Genomic DNA, 21,317 nt, shown 5'->3' on the forward strand with positions numbered 1-21,317 from the left:
GGACATTTTGTTAACCATTAGCCACGTACAGGGTTGCCATATTCCGCTGATTTCCATCCACATAGTTTATTTTCCGACTGGTGTGACTGAAGTGGTTCGCCCATAAAGCAATGACGCAAGTGAAATGAGATGTGTGCTGATTGCTCACAACATTGACTGTGAGAACCGTGCGCTCTCCAAAGTGTCAATATTTCATTTCGCCATTTGAAATTGATGACAGCTCTATAAATCTTAAGCATTTTCTATAGCTCGTTCTGAGATATTTGGCGTATTTTAAAATATATTGAATCTTATCCAAGGGTCATGGTTAGTGAACAAGCCTGATTTCAATTTTGTGGCCCACTGAGATGAAGGAGGACCACTCATGCTGCCCACTCATTAGACTAGATTGCCCAACCCTGGTCCACTGTATACCAGTGCATCAATCTACATAGTTAGCATTAGTCTTACAGGGAGTAGACAACATTCTTTCTGCCAGAGATATTTGTACCGTTAGCAATTTAAAAAAAATATTGCTTGAATACTCTTTGCCTGTCAGTCACATATATAGTAAGAAGTTTAACAACACCAGGTTAAAGTCCAACAGGTTTATTTGGTAGCAAAAGCCATCTTCACATCGAGTCACATATATCACAGGCATCAAAAATTAATTCTTCCAAATTTCCATTTCTTAACATCTTCTGAAGCAAAGGATTTTCCATGTATTTTTTGGCAAGTGAATTATGGGCCTCATTCTTTCTGAGTGAGAATTGCTGAAAAAAATAATGCGTTCGACTATACTTGATTTATCTGACCACTTTTATTTAATTTCCATGCTGAGGAACTTGCTGGTTCTGGGACTCGCTTGCTGCTATCAACAGAGAGAGAGCTGTGAAAATGTTCCTGATTCTCCCGTTCTTCCCTCAGGAGTTCACAGGGCCACTGCTATTTTCCGAATATTTTCTTAACAAGTCCCAGCTGCCTCTTTTAGGAATTCCAATGCTTCCTGCACTTTGTTTCCTCTCATTGTGCAAACTTTAAAAAAAAAATTAATTGAATCGTATTGTGCAGAAGAAGGCTGTTCGGCCCATTGCATCTGTGGCAGCCAAAGGAGAGTCATCCTGGTGATCCACTTTTGGCCCATTCCTTGTAGCTTACGATATTTTCAAGTCCTTTCTTGCACACTTGCTGAATGTGCTTCTACCACCCTTTCAAGCAATGAGTTCCCATTATTAACTCCAATTAAAGCCCATTATAGATTTGAAGAATGAATCCAGTGCTGGCCTTTGCCTTATTCAGGTTTATTTTACATACAAACAAATTTACAAACATACAAGCTGATTGGCCATGCTAAAAAAATTGCCCCTTAGTGACCTGGGATGCGTAGATTAGAGGGATTAGCGGGTAAAATATGTAGGGATATGGGGGTAGAGCCTGGGTGGGATTGTGGTCGGTGCAGACTCGATGGGCCGAATGGCCTCTTTCTGTACTGTAGGGTTTCTATGATTCTATGATTCTATGAAGCAGGAGTAGGCCACTCGGCCCCTCAGGCCTGCTCCACCATTCTATACGATCATGGCTGGTCTGATTGTAACCTCAACCCACATTCCTGCCTAACCCCCGATAACCTTTCACAAGATTCTATCTAGCTCTGCCTTAGAAATATTCAGAGATTCTCTTTCCACTGCCTTTTGAGGATGAGAGTTCCAGAGACTCAGCACCTCTGAGAGAAAATAATTCTCCTAACCACAACAGGAAACATCCTCTCCACATCCACCCTGTCAATACCCCTCAGCATCTTAAATGTTTCAATTAAGTCACCTCTTACTCTTCTAAACTCCAGCAGAGATTACCCTCTCCAACCATATCTCGTAAGACAACCCACCCAGCCTGGCATTAGTCTAGTAAACCTTCTTTGAACTGCTTCTAACACATTTACACTTTTCCTTAAATAAGGAGACCAATCCTGTACACAATACTCCAGATGTGGTCTCACCCATGTCCTGTACAACTGAAACATAACCTCCTTACTTCTGTAATCAATAATGTTTTTTAAAAATTACAACACAGGAACGGGCCCTTCGGCCCTCCAAGCCTGCACCAACCATGCTGCCAGACTGAACTAAACCCCCTACCCTTCTGGGGACCATATCCCTCTATTCCCATCCTATTCATGCATTTATCCAGACGCCCCTTAAAAGTCATATCGTATCTGCTTCCACTACCTCCCCCGGCAGCGAGTTCCAGGCACCCACCACCCTCTGTGTAAAATACTTTCTTCGTACATCTCCTTTAAACCTTGCCGCTCACACCTTAAAGCTATGCCCCCTAGTAATTGACTCTTCCACCCTGGGACAAAGCTTCTGACTATCCACTCTGTCCATGCCCCTCACAATCTTGTAGACTTCTATCAGGTCGCCCCTCAACCTCCATCGTTCCAGTGAGAACAAACCAAGTTCCTCCAACCTCTCTTCATAGAAATCATAGAAACCCTACAGTGCAGAAGGAGGCCATTCGGCCCATCGAGTCTGCACCGACCACAATCCCACCCAGCCCTACCCCCACATATTTTACCCACTAATCCCTCTAACCTATGCATTTTAGAATTCTAAGGGGCAATTTTTAACCTGGCCAATCAACCTAACCTGCACATCTTTGGACTGTGGGAGGAAACCGGAGCACCCGGAGGAAACCCACGCAGACACGAGGAGAATGTGCAAACTCCACACAGACAGTGACCCGAGCCGGGAATCGAACCCGGGACCCTGGAGCTGTGAAGCAGCAGTGCTAACCACTGTGCTACCATGCCGCCCTAATATTCATAGCTAATGCCTTCCATCCTGGTAAATGTTTTGTGTACCCTCTCCAAAGCCTCCACATCCTTCTGGAAGCGTGAATAACATTCTATTGGCTTTCAAAGGTTGATGAGCAGAGAGACAAATTCTTCCAGCTTATTTCTGCCCTCCTACACACCAGGTAGCCAGTGCTGGCTCAATCTTCCTTATTTACAATTGAGTATAATGAATAAATCAACATCTAGCACCTTGGCATCTTCAAGCACTGCACGTTTGACATTCATTAAATAGAATCTGTTCGATTCTAACACATTTCCTCTTCTCTTTTAAAGTAAATTAATGTGCAAAAAACATCTTTATACAAACAAATGTAAGTGCATGTCATCTTATAGTCCAATCAGCCTTTCATATAATCCAAATTCCCCTATCTCACAAACAACACAAAAACATTTTAAGAAGGTGAAGACATGAAAATGTTCCTGTTGTCACAATCCATGACAATGCCAGGTACTCGACTTCACGGACATTCAGTCCTTTCCTCGGATAGGCACTTCCCTTCGTAATCAGCTAACTGGAGACTTGCAGCAACCTGTTTAATTTTGGAGAATTCCTTTCTTTCCTACACCTACTTGTGAGATCAATCCTCAAACTCTTCACTGTGACACTCATAGTTGAAAGGACAACGTCCCAGAGTGAATAATTATCAATAGAGCACTAGGGATGGGCAATAAATGCTGGCCAGCCAGTGACACCCATGTCCCACAAATGAATTTTAAAAAACACATTTTCGCTCTGTTGTCCCTCATATAGGGAATCCTTTAAAATACTCGATAAATATCTAGGCATATCTGTCGCCTCTATCAGCGCAAGGGTCCGCAGCAAAAGTGATTTGAACTACTCTCTTTATCTTTGATTCCCACGCGAATGGGCAACTTGTATCATTTCTTTCCACTAAAAGTTTAATAACTCCTGCTACACCTGAATAGCAGCGGACAGGTTAGCATCAGGCATCTCTAAAAATAAGCAATTTTATCCCTTGCCAGTCACGCAGCTCTGTCAATCTGATAGGACGTTCTTCTGAATTTAATTTCTTCAATGCCTTAACTTAATCATAGAACCCCGACAGTACAGATGGAGGCCATTCGGCCCATCCAGTCTGCATCAACTCTCCAACAGGGCAATTTACCCAGACCCTCTCCCTGTAACCCCATATATTTACCCCACTAAAACGAGTCTAATGATGACCATGAAACCAATGTCGATTGTCAGAAAAACCCATCTGGTTCACTAATGTCCTTTAGGGAAGGAAATCTGCTGTCCTTACCCGATCTGGCCTACATCTGGATCCAGAACCACAACAATGTGGTTGATTCCCGACTGCCCTCAGGCAACTAGGGATGGGCAATAAATGTTGGGCAGCCAGGGCCGCCAATATCCCATCAATGAATAAGAATAATTCCCCTAACCTATACATCTTGGGACATTAAGGGGCAATTTAGCATGGCCAATCCACCTAACCTGAACATCTTTGGACTGTAGGAGGAAACTGGAGCACCTGGAGGAAACCCACACAGACACAGGGAGGAAGTACAAACTCTACGCAGACAGTCAACCCAAGACCAGAATCGAACCCAGGTCCCTGGCGTTGTGAGGCAGCAGTGCTAATCACTCTGCACCATACCGGTTAATTGCTTGATCACTTCCCCATTGGGAATACATTTCAGCATGGTGCTTCAATTTTAATACATCATAGCACACACCCGGTCTGGTATGTGTGAATAACCAATTTCAAGCTTCTTAACTGAGCTGCTTCTTCCTTAGATGCAGGGTTTTCCTTTTGCGAGGACTTCGGATGGTACAACAGGATCCCATTAATAATCTCTAAGTAAGACTGTTAAATCCATTTTAGTCTGGCTGATATCCAACCCTATGTAATTAAAAGCTCCAAAAGTCTGACTTCCAATCTTGAATTCCTGCGTCATTTTATCTATTAGAAATTTCTCAAATGCTGCAGATCCCCCACACTACTGCCCCTACACTCCTGCACTCTCCTCAGGAAATCATCTATGTGCATTAAGAAAATGCCCACTAGTTTCCCTTCAATAGTGCCAATAAAACATTGTTGGGTCTATTTTCAGCTGAACTAAATCAGCTTTCAATCCGACGGATTAACTAGAAACTACCAAACACTTGTTGCATCATTTAGCCCATAAATACACATATTTAGTCCCTCATAATTTATTCTTGACACAGTGGCAGAGTGGTTAGCAGGGACCCGGGTTCAATTCCGGTCTTGTTCACAAATGGGTGCAGACTACCCCCCACAACCCCCCAACTATTTGCAAAGAGTTTGTTACATGCATTGCCCATGCCGGCGCTGCTTGCAATTTATAATGTGGTTGATCAGACTTAATGTAACATCTCATCTATCTATGGTTTCTCTCGCACAGACCGCTACTGAATGGGAGTGGGTGTAACTAGGATATTCAAATTTTCCCACATCTCGAAATTCCTCATCCGCTAATTTCCCACCATTATCCATCAGAAATTTTGCTGGTGTTCCTAATCCTGTTCCCACTCATTTCTCCCATAACCTTATCGATGATGGCTTGTTGCTCCTTACCAAGTATGACATGCTAAATCTGATCGCCAATTCTATAAAGTGTAGCAAAATAAAATTCTCGAGGCCTTGTCCCATACTTCTAAGTCCAATATCACCACATTGTTCAATTCATGACTCGCGACAATCTCGCTACATGATGTGGTGGTGTATTTTGATACCTTATACAAATTTCACACTTGCTCAATAAAGTTGACGTATTCTTTATCAACTGCTCCAGATCTCGCAGTAGAGCTTTCAGTTTTTGTGAACCTGGATGTGCAAACTGTCAGTGCAACTTCTGAATAATCTTCGTTCTGTCCACCAAATTCTAATTCTGAATAGTTAGCAAAACTTCATTAACTAATTGATTGGAGATTTCTGGCTTCCTTACATACAGGCAGTAAATGGCCTGATCGAGTAAAATGTAAACCCACATTATTTCCCGAATGCAATTGCTCTACCATTCTTCATGTCTAACTTCATCTGAGCCTTCTTCACCACAGATCAACTGAACAATTGGGGGAACCACATCAGTACTGATGGACAGACTGATTCCTGCTATCCTGCAAAGGAAGACTATCTTGTTGGAAGATATTAGTGTGTTGTCATCTCCAAACCTGAAGCAGGTAGAGCTTCCATATTTCTTGACCTTCCACTGGTCTGCCTCTTCCAGTGACTCCAGGTATCAGTTAGCAGTTAAGGTAATCTATTCCACACACTGTTGAAGTGCGACAGTGGTCTAGAACTGCACAGTTAAGTGAATCAACCATCAACACACTTCCATTGTGACAGTCACCATCATGATTTTCAGCCTCAGAAGAATTTGTTTAATGAGTTCGTTCAAAAATATGATTCTTTTGCTATGGGCAAGTTATCATGCAAAGACACTGAGAGCCAATTGACCATTGCCCGTGCATTTTTCAGGTTCAGACGCTCACAGTCACCGTTCCAGACTTGCTTTTTGTCTCGACTCTCAAACTGACAAAGGTACAACCATTTTCAGACCATCTGCCTGTAGCCCTGCCTTTGTAAAAATCTACATCTAAAATGGGCCATCTCGAAATTCAGCCATTGTGAAATCCTACATCCTTTTTTTCATGGCAGAGTTATTTTTATTTGCTAAGAAAATGATTGGGAAAATTACATTTCCAGAATTCTTTTTATAGCAGAGGCCATTTTGTCTGGGAGAGAATCTTTCCCATGAAACTGAACCCCCATCAATACTAAAAGTCTATCGACATGGGATATGGGTGCTCAATCGAGTAACTTAAATGCCAATAGAGGGTCTGGGATTTCAAGTTCAAATCTCGTCAGTCTCTATATTATCTGTCCAAAACCATGATAAATTCCTCCATGGACTAATCATCAGTTTTCCTAAATCTATCAAATGGTGGCACAGTGGTTAGCACTGCAGACTCACGGCACCAGGGTCTCGAGTTCAATTCCGGCCTCAGGTCACTGTCTGTGTGGAGTTTGCATGTTCTTCCCATGTCTGTGTGGGTTTCCTCCGGGTGCTCTGATTTCCTCCCACAGTCCAAAGATGTGCAAGTTAGGTTGATTGGCTGTGCTAAATTGACCCTACTGTCAGGGGATTAGCAGGGTAAATGTGTGGAGTTACAGGAATAGGGCCTGGGTGGGATTGTGGTCGGTGTAGACTTGATGGCCAAATGGCCTCCTCCTGTAGTGTCGGGAATCTGTGATTCTATGATTAACTAGGCTTCCAAAACATCCAGAGGCTCATCCTTTTTGTAAAGCCCTTCCTGTAAAAGTTGTAATAGATAAATTGTAATCCTTCTTCATTGCCCGAGTTCCATTTCCAAAAATACTCCACTGCTAATCCGGCTTTTGTTCCTGGGAATGATAAAGTCAAGGCCACACCTTGCCGCTCCTGGGACAAGAAGGTAACCAGTATCCACATTTTCCCCTTTGTTTTTCCTTTGTCAATATGGTTCAGACTCAGGGAAACAAAATTGATGGACAGTCAAAACTCAAGATTTTGCTTCATACCTGCACCAGTCTGGGAGTTAAATTGTCAGCAGCTGTATATTACCTCTCCCTCAGCGGTTAGATCAAACTCCATATACAACAATCAAACAGAAAAGGTTAAAGTTCATCCTCTGCTGTCATGTTAACTCCAGTAAGTGCTTATTATGGAAGCGTGAATCCAATCATGGTCTTTCCCTTATTCGGGTTTATTCTCAAGCCTGGTGGGCAGACTGACAAACTCTCCCAGCTCATTTCCCACCTTCAACGCACCAGGCAGCCCGTGCCTGCTCACTGTATAATCTATACTGAAAAATCAACATCTGGAACCTCCTCACCTTCTTACCCTCAAGTACTGGGTGTTCAACATTCATTAAATTGAATTGATTCAACTCTGACAGCCTCACCACCAGAGGATATGCAGGTTAGGTGGATTGGCCATGCTAAATTGCCCCTTCGTGTCCAAAGATGTGCAGGTTAGATGGATTGGCCATGCTAAATTGCCCCTTAGTGTCCAAAGATGTGCAGGGTAGGGGGATTGGCCATGGTAAATTCATAGGGTTATGGGGATAGGGCATGGGCGTGGGTAAGATGCTCTGTTGGAGAGTCAGTGCAGACTCAATGGGCTGAATGACTTCCTTCTGCACTGTAGGGATTCTCTAATTCTATGGGTGGCACAGTGGCACAGTGCTTAGCACTGCTGTCTCAAGCTCCAGGGACCTGGGTTTGCTTCCCGGCTTGGGTCACTATCTGCGTGGAGTTTGCCTGTTCTCCCCGTGTCTGCAGGAGAGAACAGGCAGGCATGGGGAGACACGGTTTCCTCCCACAGTTCAAAGATGTGCGGGTTAGGTGCATTGGTTATGCTAAATTGCCCCTTAGTGTCGCGGGATGCGTAGGTTAGAGGGATTAGTAGGATAAAAATGTGGGGTTACAGGGATAAGGCCGAGGTGGGATTGTTGTCGGTGCAGGCCTGATGGGCCGAATGGTCTCTCCTGTACTGTAGGGATTCTTTGATTCTATGAAGAATTCTCTCAACCTCTCAAATGCTTGAAATCTCTGCACCCTGGTTGCTGACCTCTCCGATAATGATAACAGGTCCTGCAGACCCACTCTCTCTGGAACCTTCCTAATGTTATACACCCTAATGTACTCTTCCCTCAGCCTCTTTAACTCAAAGCAAAATATCCTCAGCCTATCCAATCTTTACATTGAGCCAAAAGTTTCCATTCTGCATTGTGTATCTCCTCTGGTGCCCTATCTCTAGTACTATTTCCTTCCTGTAATGTGGTGACCAGAATTGTATGCAGTACTCTGGTTGTTGTCTACGTGGTTTATATAGCTCTCCCTGCCCTTGTATCCTATGTCTCATCTGATAAAGAATGGTTATCCTGTACAAGCCACCTCATTGTCCTGTCCTGCTACCTTCTGGGGTCTGTCACCAGTCTCCAGAAGGTCATTGTGTAATCCCTTTGCCTTGTCTCCTCTCCCTTAATGTGTTACCTTGCCTTTCTCTGCATTGTATTTCATTTTTGCTGCTTCCCCCCCCCCCCATTAAGCAGCATTTTAATATTGTTTCCCCAGTAGTAACCACACTGTTGATTCTTGTATCATCTGCATTGTTAGTCTTAATCTCTCCTACAATATAGGGCTGGTTGATTTGTTCAGCGGATGTGGGTGGCGGTGGCTGGGCCAGTATTTATTGTCCATCCCTTATCGCCCTTTATCTGACTGGCTTGCCAGGGAACTTCAGAGGGTATTTAAGAGTCAACTGCATTCTGGAGTCAGATGTAAGCCAAACCAGACAGCAAATTTCTTTCCCTAAAGGGCATTTGTGAACCAGATGGGTCTTTTACGACAATTGACTCATGGTCATAATTAAACTTTTAGTATCAAATGTAAACCTACTTGTGACACTAATAAATAAACTTAAACTCGTTCTCCAGTATCGTGAGCCTGTAGGGGAGACCTTTGGAAAATGGTGGTTGGAGCCTCCGTTAATAGTTCCCTTGTTTCTTGTGACTTCCTGAAATACATTTCACCTTGACTTTGTTATTTATCGAACAATATATTTGCAATTACATCCTCAACGTTATCTCCCTCAATGGACTTAAGTGGCGGCTGGTGCGCTGTGGTATTGTCACTGGACGATAATCCAGGGACCCAGGATAGTTTTCTGGGGAACAAAAGCAGAAAATGCGAGAAAATCTTCGCAGATCTGACAGCATCTGTGGGGAAAGAATAGCGCCAATGTTTCGAGTCTAGATGATCCTTCGCCAGAGCTTTCTGGGGAACCTGGGTTCAAATCCCAAATTTGAATTCAATATAATTAAAAATCTAATGATGACCAAGAAACAAGTGTTGTAAAAAACCCATCCTGGTTCACTAATGTTCTTTAGGGAAGGAAATCTGCCATCTGGATCTGGTCTGGCCTACATGTGACTCCAGACCCATAGCAATGTGGTTAACTCTTAAATGCTCCCTGAAATGGCCCAGCATGCCACTCAGTTCAAGTGCAATTAGGGGTGGGTAACAAATGTGGGCCCAGCCAGAGATTCCCACATCCCATGAAGGAATAAAATAAATTTATTCCATCCAATATTTCATACCTTGCTCGGCATTCACGAACAATCTTGCTCCATTTGAGGCCTCAATTAGACCCAACTCTTTCCTGCCATTAACCCCCTTCTCTTTATTAATTGAGTAAACATATATGGATTTTCCTTTATTTTAGTTTCCAGTATTTCCCCTGCCCACTCCACGCTTTCAGAATTTTATTTAAAATTTGTGCTCCTGAAGTTTCTGCTTCGTGCAGTGTGATGCAGCATGGTGGCACAGTGGTTAGCGCTGCTGACTCACAGCGCCAAGGACCCAGGTTTAATTCCTGGTTTGGGTCACTGTCTGTGTGGAGTCTGCACGTTCTCCTTGTGTCTGTGGGGTTAGGTTGATTGGCTATGCTAAATTGCCACTTAGTGTCAGCGGGATTAGTAGGGTAAATACATGGGGCTGTGGGGATAGGGGCTGGGTGGAATTATGGTTGGTACAGACTCGATGGGCCAAATGGCCACCTCCTGCACTGTAGGGATTCTATAATTCAATGATTATGCTCTCAGTTTCTCAAATGACCCTCACCTACCCATGCTCTGTGTTCCTTCACATTTGAGTGGCAGGGTTAGCAAAATAATGGGATAGGTGGAAAAGGCAGACTTGATGGGCTGAATACACTGTAGAGATTGTATGATTCTGTTAAAGAAAGGGAAATAAAAGGGACTCTTTATCTAAGTGGTTCTACTTGAGAACTGACCCTGAAGCTCTTCTCAACGTACCTCAATCTGATTTCTCAGAATTGGGCATCATCCAAATTGTTTTGATTTTAGGTCAATCCTGCCGTGCCCAATTTCAGTCCACCCACATGTTGGGTATGAAGGCTTTGGAAAGGATGCGGAGGAGGGGGACATGTTTGGTTCCAAGTTCATAACATCAAAGTGGTCCACGGTGGTGAGTGGACCTTCAACACTGTTGGGAAGTAAAGACTTAGAGGTGGTTTGATAACTTTTTTATAAGATGAGGGCATGGTTAGATTTCCTATTCTGGAAAATTGTTCCAACTAAATATATTAGGGATGATCAAGTTACTGAAGGGAAGAACTAGTTCAGACGTCAGGAGGTTCAGGAACAGCCTGCCATTGCATGTGGTGAACAGAATCCCTTCAACCGAAACATGGCCTGTTTTTTCCCATTGACAGGAGATAAGATCTTGCCAGAGGCAGGTTCTGTCACGCTAATCTGTGCCAGAATTGCTGCTGGACTCATTTAGATCCTTGTGTGAGACTGCTGAAAGATTTTCCAGGTTTCCTCTCCTGGCCTCCCTTTGTCTATACTTGGACACTCCCAAGGCTTCAGGGTGGGATAAGGAGAAGGCTTAGAACATCACAATTCTGTGGGATAAAGGAGTCGGCTGGTGGGTGTTTTCCTGTCTTGTCGTCTCCTGGATACTCATGTGTATACACTGCCCACAGGCGAACCATCGGTCCCAGGTTCTGGCATTGTCAGACCCCAGTGCCGATAACTCATTTGCCCCCAGTGACATGCCTCCCATACTGCGTGGGTGTTCATACCACTTTCCCAACTCGCCCCCTCGGGCTTAGTCCATTCAAACTGTGGGGCGTTAAAATCTCCTATGATCTTAAGACAATGATACCCCCCCACCTTGATTAACTCCGTTTATAGTGCACAGGCTGGTTAAGCAGTGTGGGAGTCCATCACAGTTGCGAGTTAGTAATTCTTCAATATTATATTTGCCTGGCTTGAATCATATTGATGTACTGTTATCTCTTCCTGCTGTTCCATCCATGTGGAGATTATACATGAGTCATCATCATCAAAAATAACTCCCCCACCCCTCATCCCGTACAATCATCGGATTCACCAGTCCAGGAGAACATTGTTTATTCATTCATGCCGTGTAGGCGCAAATGGCTTTGCCAGCATTTATTTCCCATCACGAATTGCCCCTTGAAAAGGTGGTGGTGAGCTACCTTCTTGAATGGCTGCAGTTCCTGAGGTGTAGGTACACCCGCAGTGTTATTCAAGGTGGAGTTCAATGATTTTGACCCAGCGACAGTGATATATTTCCAAGTTAGGATGATGAGTGACTTGGAGGGGAACTTGCAGGTGGTGGCGTTCCCAGGTACCCGTTGCCCTTGTACTTCTAGATGGAAGTGGTCATGGGTCATGCTGCATAAGGTGAGTTCCTGCAGTGCACCTTGTAGACGGTACACACTGCTGCCACTGTGCGTTGCTGGTGGAGGGAGTGAGTGTTATAAACGGGGTGCTAATCAAGTGGGGCTGCTTTGTCCTGGGTGGTGTTGAGCTTCTTGAGTGTTGTTGGAGCTGCACCCATCCAGACAAGCGGAGAGTATTCCATCACACTCTTGACTTGTGCCTTGTAGATGGTGACAGGCTTTGGGGAGTCAGGGGGTGAGCTACCCGCCACAACCTCTGATCAGCTCTTGTAGCTTACATGGCTAGTCCAGTTCAATTTTTGGTTCAGGATAACCACCAGGAGTTTGGTGGGACATTCAGCCCATCGGCATTACATTCATCTATCTAATGAGTCATAAAATCCTACACTTTATTAATGCAATGTTCTCCTTTTCCTGTGTATATCCAATGCCTTTTCAAATTTATTATGGAATCTACCTCAACCACCCTTTGAGGGCGTGAACCCTGGTTCATAAAAGGAATCTCTGAACAGGAAACAAGAGTAGGCCATTCAGCTCCTCGAATCTGCTCTGGCATTCAACTGGATGATGGCTGAACTTCCACCTCAATACCATTTTCCTCCAATCTCCTCATATCCCTCGATATCTTTTATAATTGGCAACCTATTAGTCCTTTGTCTTGGACATACTCAATGACGGAGCCTCCACAGCCCTCTGGTATCAGAAATTCCAAAGATTCACCACCCTCTGAGTGAAGAAATTCCTCCTCACCTCAGTCCAAAATGGCCGACCCCTTGTCCTGATTCCCCTCAACCCACCCCACCCCCAATTGGTTCTGGAGAAAAATAATCAATTTAAAATATCTGAAAACCCAGAGAAGATGAAGAAGAGAAACATCTTCTTCTTCGCCCCTCTGGCAATTATGGAAATTATCATTAATCTATTACCATTAGTGACTGACAATCCTGTCGGTGAAATATTTGCCTCACTTTACTCCACTGAAACTCTCATCATTTTGAACTTAATATCTTGACCTTCTCTGCCCAATAGAGAAAGAGCATCAGTTCTGTAGGCTTTCCACATGCTAAGCTTCCCCTTGGTGTCCAAAGATGTGCAGGTTAAGTGGATTGGCCTTGCTAAATTGCCCCTTAGAAACATAGAATTAAACATAGAATCCCTAAAGTTAAAGTTTATTTATTAGTCACCAGTAGGCTGACATTAACACTTCAATGAAGTTACAGTGAAAATCCCCTAGTTGCCATACTCCGCTCCTGTTCGGGTACACTGAGGGAGAATTTAGCATAGCCAATGCACCTAACCTGCATGTCTTTCGGACTGTGGGAGGAAACCAGAGCACCCGGAGAAACGGTTCTATTACCAATGTCCGTCATTTCCTGGGGAAAACGTGCAAACTTCACACAGGCAGTGACCCAAGCCGGGAATCAAACCCCGGTCCCTGGCGCTGTGAGGCAGCAGTGCTAACCGTTGTGCCACTATGCCACCCCTACAGTGCAGAAGGAGGCCATTCAGCCCATCAAGTCTGCACCGACCACAATCCCACACAGGCCCTATTCCCATAACCCCACATAATCCACTGCTAAGCCCCTGACACTAAGATCAATTTATCATGGCCAATTAATTTAATCGGCATATCTTTGGACTGTGGGAGGAAACTGGTGCACCCGGAGGAAATCCATGCGGACACGGGGAGAATGTGCAAACTCCACACAAACAATGACCTGAGGCCAGAATTGAACCCGAGTCCCTGGCGCTGTGAGGCAGCAGTGATAACCACTGTGCCACCGTGCCACTCCAAAAACCTGTAGGTTAGGTAGATTGGCCAGGCTAAATGGCCCCTTAATGGCCCCTTAATGTGTAAAGATGTGCAGATTAGGCGGATTCGACATGCTAAATTGCCCCTTGATGTCCAAAGATGTGCAGGTTAGGAGGATTGGACATGCTAAATTGCCCCTTAGTGTCCAAAGATGTGTGGGTTAAGTGGATTAGCCATTCTAAATTGCTCCTTAGTGTCCAAAGATGCGCAGGTTAGATGGAGTCGATGTAGGATGCTCATTCGGAGGGTCAGTGCAGGCTCAATAGGCTGGACAACCTCTCTCTGCCCTGTAGAGATTCTATGGTTCTATTACCAATGTCCGTCATTCCTGCGCACTCCCCCCCATCCCCACCAAACATCTCCCCCTCCCTTTCCCACTCTGGCAAAGCCCTCTTATCTACCCTTTGATTCCTAAAACGCGACGTCCAGGATTTGATGCAATGCTCGAACTGGCTCCTAGTCGGTACTTTGTAATGGTTTGCTGATACATCTTCGCAGCCTCACCCTACGAAAGAAGGTACTGATCTCCAATCCAGCTTTTACCCTGTTGTCACTCAGGGTGGGATTTTCCAGTCTCGCCTGCACCGTGACTGGAAATTCCCACCCAAGATCTTTAAACAGTCCACCAAATTTTTCAGTCCTGCCTGTGACAATTCCCACGGCGGGTGGGACAGGAAGATTTACCCCGGACAACATCAATCAAAATCTCTAACCAGGAATGTCCCCGACTCCAATATTTCAATCCTAATCACTCCTTGCAGACAGTCCATCAAAACAGACTCTCCTGATTTATTTTCCTTTGTCTTTCTGTGAGCATTACTCATTCTCTTTGCTCAGGACGACGAGACTGCCATGCCCACAATGACTCTGATCTGTTTTAAGCTTGGCAGGGCTGGACAATGGCTGGATGCAGGGACAATGTTTCCTCTGGCTGTGGGGGGGGGAGGTGGTCACGGTCTCAGGATATGGGGAAGGCCACTTATAGAAACCCATAGAAACCCTACAGTGCAGAAGGAGGCCATCTGGCCCATCGAGTCTACACCGGCACAATCCCACTCCAGGCCCTATCCCCACAACCCCACACATTTACCCCACTAATCCCTCTAACCCACACATCCCAGGACACTATGGGCAATTTAGCATGGCCAATCAACCTAACCCACACATCTTTGGACTGTGGGAGGAAACCAAAGCACTTGGAGGAAATCCACGCAGACACGGGGAGAATGTGAAAACTCTGCACAGACAAGTGACCCAAGCCGGGAATCAGACCCAGGTCCCTGGAGCTGTGAGGCAGCAGTGCTAACTAGTGTGCCACCGTGCCGCCCTTAGGACTGAGATAAGGAGAAATTTCTTCACCCAGAAGGTGGTGAACCGATGGAATTCTTTACCACAGAAAGCTGTGGATGCCAAGTCATTGAAATAGGAAGCTTTCCAGACTTTAGGGTCAAGGGGTATTGATGTTTAGATAAAGGATCAGCCATGATGAATGGTGGAGCAGGTTCGAAAGGCCGTATGGACTACAACTGCTCCTTTTTTCTATGTTTCTAAGTTTATCTCATGGAATGCGGTTGTGGCGATCAGGGTGTTATTTGTTACCCATCCCTAATTGCCTTTGAACTGAGTGGCTCACTCAGGCACTTCACAGGAGCAGTTAGGAGTCAACCTGTGGGTCTGGACTCAAATGTAGGCCAGACCAGGTAAGAACAGCAGATTCCCTTCCCTCAAGGACATGAGGAACAGAGGAGCAGGAGTAGGCCATTCGGCCCATCGAGCTTGCTCTGCCATTCAATACAAACATGGCTGATCACACACTGCAATGCCTTTTTGACACAACGGTCGGGATCTTCCATCCGTTCACATCCCGCCACCGCTGCAAGTGAGGGCGAAGGATTTGGCGCTCAGCCAAATCCCATTCACTGCAGCTGGACCGGAGAATCCCGCCGGCGTGAACGGCAGGGAAATTTCAGCCAAGATCCCCAGAATTCTTTATATTATTGTTAATCAGAAATCTACCAGTCTCTGTGTCGAACACACTTGATAACAGAGTTTCCACAGCCTTCTGAGGTAAAGAATTCCAAAGATTCACCACCCTCTGCGTACATTTCTCCTCAACCCGACTCTAAGTGCCTTCCCCTTTATTTTGAAACGGTGCCCCCTGGTTCCAACGCTCCAGACAAGGGAAACACCATACCTGCATCGACCTTGTCTATTCCTTTATGTATTTTGGAGGTTTCAATGAGATCACCTCTCGTCCTTCGAAATTCCAGAGAAAACAGGCCCAATTTGCTCAATCTCACTACATAAGACTGTCCCACCAAATGAAGAGCAAGTCTGGTGAACCTTCATTGTACTTCCTCTATGCCAATAATATCTTTTTCTGAGGCTAGGGGATCAAAACTGCACTCAGTACTCCAGGTATGGTCAAACCCTGCTTCTATGCAATTGAAGCAAGACCTCACCACTCCCATGCTCAAATGCTTTTGCGATAAAGGCTAACATTCCATTCACATTCCTAATATCTTGTTGCCCCTGCATGTTAGCCTTCTGTGACTTATGGACAAGGACACCCATGTCTCTCTGTGCGTCTGCACTTTTCAATTCCTTACCATTTAGGAAATACTCTGTTCCTTCTACCCAAGCAGATTACCTCACATCTCTCCACATTATATTTTATCTGCCACGTTCTTTCCCACTCTCCAAGTCTGTGCAAATCTTCCCATAGCTTTACAGTGGCTGTAAAGGCAGATGGGTTGGTAGGACAATTGATGATTGTTGCTGTAGTTACCATCACTGAGACTAACTTTGTGTTCCAGATTTATTTACTGAATTTAAGTCCACCATGGGAGTGGGTGGGGGAAAGGTGGGGATGAGTTGGGGTGGGGGGGGGGTGCAGAATTTGAACATGTGTCCTGCCAGAACGTGACTCCAACCAATGTATGCATTGTTGCTGCTTACCAATCACTGTTAGGTTGATGGACCATGTTTCTGAAAAGTTGAAGAGGAGCGGGTTCATGGTGATCAGGTATTCCCCGCTGTCGCTCGCCGTCAGCGACCTCAGAGTGAGGACCCCCTCCGGGGATAGCGCAGCGTGGTCCGCGTAGGCGTTGTTGACATCTGTGGCATTGCCAATCCAGATGGCCACATCCTGACCGTTAAACCTCCAGCTTCCACTCCGCACCTCCCAGGGGGTCTCGAGGCTGAGGAAGATCTCTGCCCCCACTGCCACATCGATCTGCTTTTGCTCGTCTGTGACGGTAAAGGTCTGTGGTCTGACTGAAACACATCAATAGCCCCAGACAGTGAGAAATGGCGGGAAGGGGGTCAACTTCCCAAAGCACAACATTCTTTTGTCACAAAAATACACTTGATTCATAAAATATCTGAAAGAACTTTACAAACATTTCAAAGTGACCATCAGACAAAGTGAAATAAGATTCAGGTTCTATACATCATGTTGCACTCTGAGCTGCATCAACACTGTCACAGAAAAATTATAGACATTTCAGAATGGTCATTCTAAATGGTGCAAATGTCGTTGGTTTTCTATATCAATCAAATCGCACTCTGAGGTGCTTCCATACAATTGTCATCCATGTAATATATTCACTGTATACATTCAATGTGAGGGCGGCATGGTGGCACAGTGGTTAGCACTGCTGCCTCGCAGCGCCAGGGTCCCAGGTTCAATTCCAGCCTCGGGTCACTGTCCGTGCAGAGTCTGCATGTTCTCCCCGTGTCTACGTGGGTTTACTCCGGGTGCTCCGGTTTCCTCCCACACTCCAAAGGATGTGCAGCTTAAGTTCATTGGCCAATGCTAAATTGCCCCTGAGTGTCAGAGAGATTATCAGGATAAATGCATGGAATTAAGGGTTGAGGCCTGGGTGGGATTCTGGTTGGTACAGGCTCGGTACAGGTGTCCTTCTGTACTGTAGGGATTCAATGATTCTAAGAGCCATACAACTCGAGGGGGTTCTGTACAATTCCCCTGCCCTCAGTTCACTATGGCTGAAAAGTCTTAGACAGCAACCTTCCCCCATTGAGTTTCTGCAGCAGCTGTTCTGAGCTTTAGTGTGTCCCTCAGCAAGTAATTTTAACTTAACATTTATTTATTAGTGTCACAAGCAGGCTTGCATTAACACTGCAATGAAGTTACTGTCTTTTAGTATCCGCACTCTGGTACACTGAGGGAGAATTTAGCATGGCCAATGCATCTAACCAGCACGTCTTTTGAAGTGTGGGAGGAAACCGGAGCACCCAGAGGAAACTCATGAAGACACAGGGAGAACGTGCAGACTCCACAGAGAAAGTGACCTAAGGAGGGAATCGAACCCGGGTCTCTGGCGCTGTGAGGCAGCAGTGCTAACCATTGTGCCACCGTGTAGTTCTGGGCTTTGGAATGTGCCAGTCTGCAAAACTCGGTCGGGGACAACTCTTTGCACTGGAAGACCAACAAGCTTCGGGCAGACGAAAGAGCGTCTTTCATGGAGTTGATGATCCTCCAGCAGCAGCTGATGTTTGTCTCAGTGAGCCTCCTTGGGAGCAGCCCGTAGAGCACAGAATCCTGTTTCAAGGAGCTGCTGGAGTGAACCTCAACAAAAAAAAACAACTCTCTCCAGACCTTCCTTGCAGAGGCACATTCCACAAGGAGGTGGACAACGGACTCTCCCTCACCACAATCACCTCGATGGCAAAACAAAACTGGCTGGTGTAAAACAGCCCATGGAGCTATCTGCCTTGATGTAGATTGTTCATGTTAAGAGCATTGGGAATGTGTTAGAAGCAGCTCAACATGCTGTAGGCTGAACATGATAAGACCTGAATTCCATTGCACCTTCTGGGACTCGGAGTTTGAAATGCTTTTCTCTGGGATGGTCTGCCTAACATGGAATGTGCGCCGTTAATGTCGAGAATACTGTTCACAGAGAAATATACTGTATGTTAAACATGAAGCAGAGTTCCATTGCACATTCAGTCTGAAATGCACTTTCTTTTGAAACAAATTTTAAGGTTAAGTTTTCTTTGGAAAAGTCTGGCATTCTAATGACATGAATCCGCCCTTCACAAGAAGAGTGAGATATTAAACTCTTACCTGCAGAAATGAATACAGTGCAGAGGAGCAGGGACAAGTCCTGGATTCGCATCTTGAAGGACTAAAGGGTTCTTGTTTAGTTGAGGCTTCTCTCTCTCCCTCTTTCTCTCACTCCAGGCTCTCCCTTCTACTGCAGCTCAATAATGTTAAAAAATAAAAAAAGGGGGTGGGGTAACATACATGTACACACACATAAACACATATGCACATACACACATACACGGCAGTGCGAGCACTGGTCTTTGTCCAGAGACTTTGTTCTTTATCTTCACTGCTGCATACTGCAGGCAGTCAAAACAACTCCCCTCCAGCAACCCCCCTCCCTGCAAAAAAGGCAGGAAATCTAGGGGCTAGTACAATCATTTGTCACTTCCTTTCACAAGCCCTGTTTGTTTACGTTGGCTTTATACTTCTGCATGGGGTTTGAGTGTACGGAGATGGTCTACCCCACCCTAGAGTCAGCTGCATTCGAATTGCAGTTAAAAATATTAAACAGCTCGAAGCAGGCTATATTAATAAACCGTCTAAATGCAGAAAAATCCTTGGCTGCTGGCCTCATCTGAGTCATTCCTTTTTTTCCTCTCTTTATTTTTTTCCAATTTGCAGGGAACATTTTAAACGGTGCCCAGAAACTTTAACTCGGTCCCTGCCAAGTTGACTCTACATATGGTGTTAAAGTTAACTCAGGGAACCAACAGGGGGGGGGGGGGGGGGAACAAAGATCTGGCTATTGTCGTCAACGGAGAGGTTTTTTTTCACAAGCAATTTGAGTTATCTTTGGCAGCCGCTCGATGAACTTGAGCCCTGTGCATTCCTTCCCTGGTGAGTAACACAAGAGGGAAGGATATCAAAGCCGGGTCACTCCCTTATGTGTGTGTGTGTGTTTCTAAAAAGAAACTCTTTGATGGGATATAGGTGGCGCAGGCAAGGCCAGCAGTTGCTGCCCATCCCTAACTGAACGGAATGGCTTGTGAGGGCCATTTCGGTGGGTATGTTGAGAGCCATCCACATTGCTGTGGATCTGGAGTCTCATGTAGGCCAGACTGGGTAAGGCTGGCAGATTTCCTTTCACTAAAGGGACATTAGTGAACCAGATTTTTTTTTACTATTGCTTTAATTCCAGACTTTGTTCTTAAATTCCCACCAGCTGCCGCAGCGGGATTCAAACTCCTTGTGCACCCCCCCTCCCCCCAAGAGAAGCAAGAGCATCAGGACGGTGGCACGGTGGCACAATGGTTCGCACTGCTGCCTCACAGGGTTAGGGACCCATGTTCAATTCTGGCCTTGGGTGACTGTCTGTGTGGAGTCTGCACGTTCTCCCTGTGTCTGAGTGGGTTTCCTCTGGGTGCTCCGGTTTCCTCCCACAGTCCAAAGGTGTGCATGTTAGATTGAATGGCCCTGCTAAATTGCCCCTTAATGTCAGGGGGATTAGAAGGCTAAATATGTGGGGTTACAGGGATAGGGCCTGAGTGGGATTGCTGTCTGCACAGGCTTGATGGGCTGAATGACCTCCTTCTGCACTGTACGAATTCTATGATTCTATGAAGTTCTCGTGCCATACCATTACACCACCCAATCCCTCAACGTGAATGCTGAATGTTGAACCTGCTGTGAAAGTCAGCCAGATTAGAAATTACTGCTGCTGGTGAGGCCAATCAGTCCGTCGTTTCAAATAAAGGGCCCTCCAGCTCAATTTCACCACTGGTGGATTCATTAGATCAGTGCTCTGCCCAGCATTGGCTCTTGGGGTGAGGAATAGTGGGAGCCTGACAACCCACGGTAGGGGGTGCTACAACTAAGTCTACAGGTACTCAGGTAGAAGTAATTGTGTTGGATATTATTCACCCTCTATCGAGAAGAAATTGATGTGTTTATGTGAGAATCGATTACCCTTCGGTTCCTTCCTCCCCAAAACACCATTTGTTCCTGAAATTTGTAAAAATGCATCGCAACACATGTCAACTTGAATAAGATAGGAAGTCCAATAGAATTCAACTTTTCTCCCAACAGCGGGTTCCACTCAGAGATGCCTCCGTACAATAGCACACCCTTGAAACCTACGTTTTACATTCCAAGTGAGATGCACAGCTCGAGGGCAAAGCATTTTGAAATGAATATTACAGAAAGTCCAACAGAATTCAACTTACCTCCATTTGGTGTGTTCCATTCTGAGGTGCCTCAAAGCAATTTCAACACACTTGTGATGACACTGTGTCTTACAAGAAATGTATTTAAGTCATGTTCTTGTGCAGGATCTGTTGTAGCAGTGTGATGCACTTGGAACCGTTCTGTCTGTAGCAGGCGCCCGGTAT

The 21,317-nt window shown here is 45.3% G+C and overlaps 1 protein-coding gene across 2 annotated transcripts in view; it reads right to left on the reverse strand.

The window, feature by feature from the left end:
- Positions 1-19,589, reverse strand: part of LOC144508384 (cell adhesion molecule CEACAM5-like) — a 63,692-nt gene extending 44,103 nt beyond the window's left edge. The window contains exons 1-2 of one of the 2 annotated variants that reach the window (XM_078236252.1): positions 19,006-19,589; positions 16,872-17,189 (exon numbers count right to left, since the gene is read on the reverse strand). In XM_078236252.1, the coding sequence (XP_078092378.1) occupies positions 16,872-17,189; positions 19,006-19,057 (370 nt within the window). In that variant the 5' untranslated portion in view covers positions 19,058-19,589. The remainder of the gene's footprint in view (positions 1-16,871; positions 17,190-19,005) is intronic. The other variant, XM_078236253.1, reaches the window with a different exon arrangement.
- Between the last annotated feature and the right edge of the window lie 1,728 nt (positions 19,590-21,317).

Source organism: Mustelus asterias, chromosome 20 (assembly GCF_964213995.1).
Source record: "Mustelus asterias chromosome 20, sMusAst1.hap1.1, whole genome shotgun sequence".
NCBI lineage: Eukaryota > Metazoa > Chordata > Chondrichthyes > Carcharhiniformes > Triakidae > Mustelus > Mustelus asterias.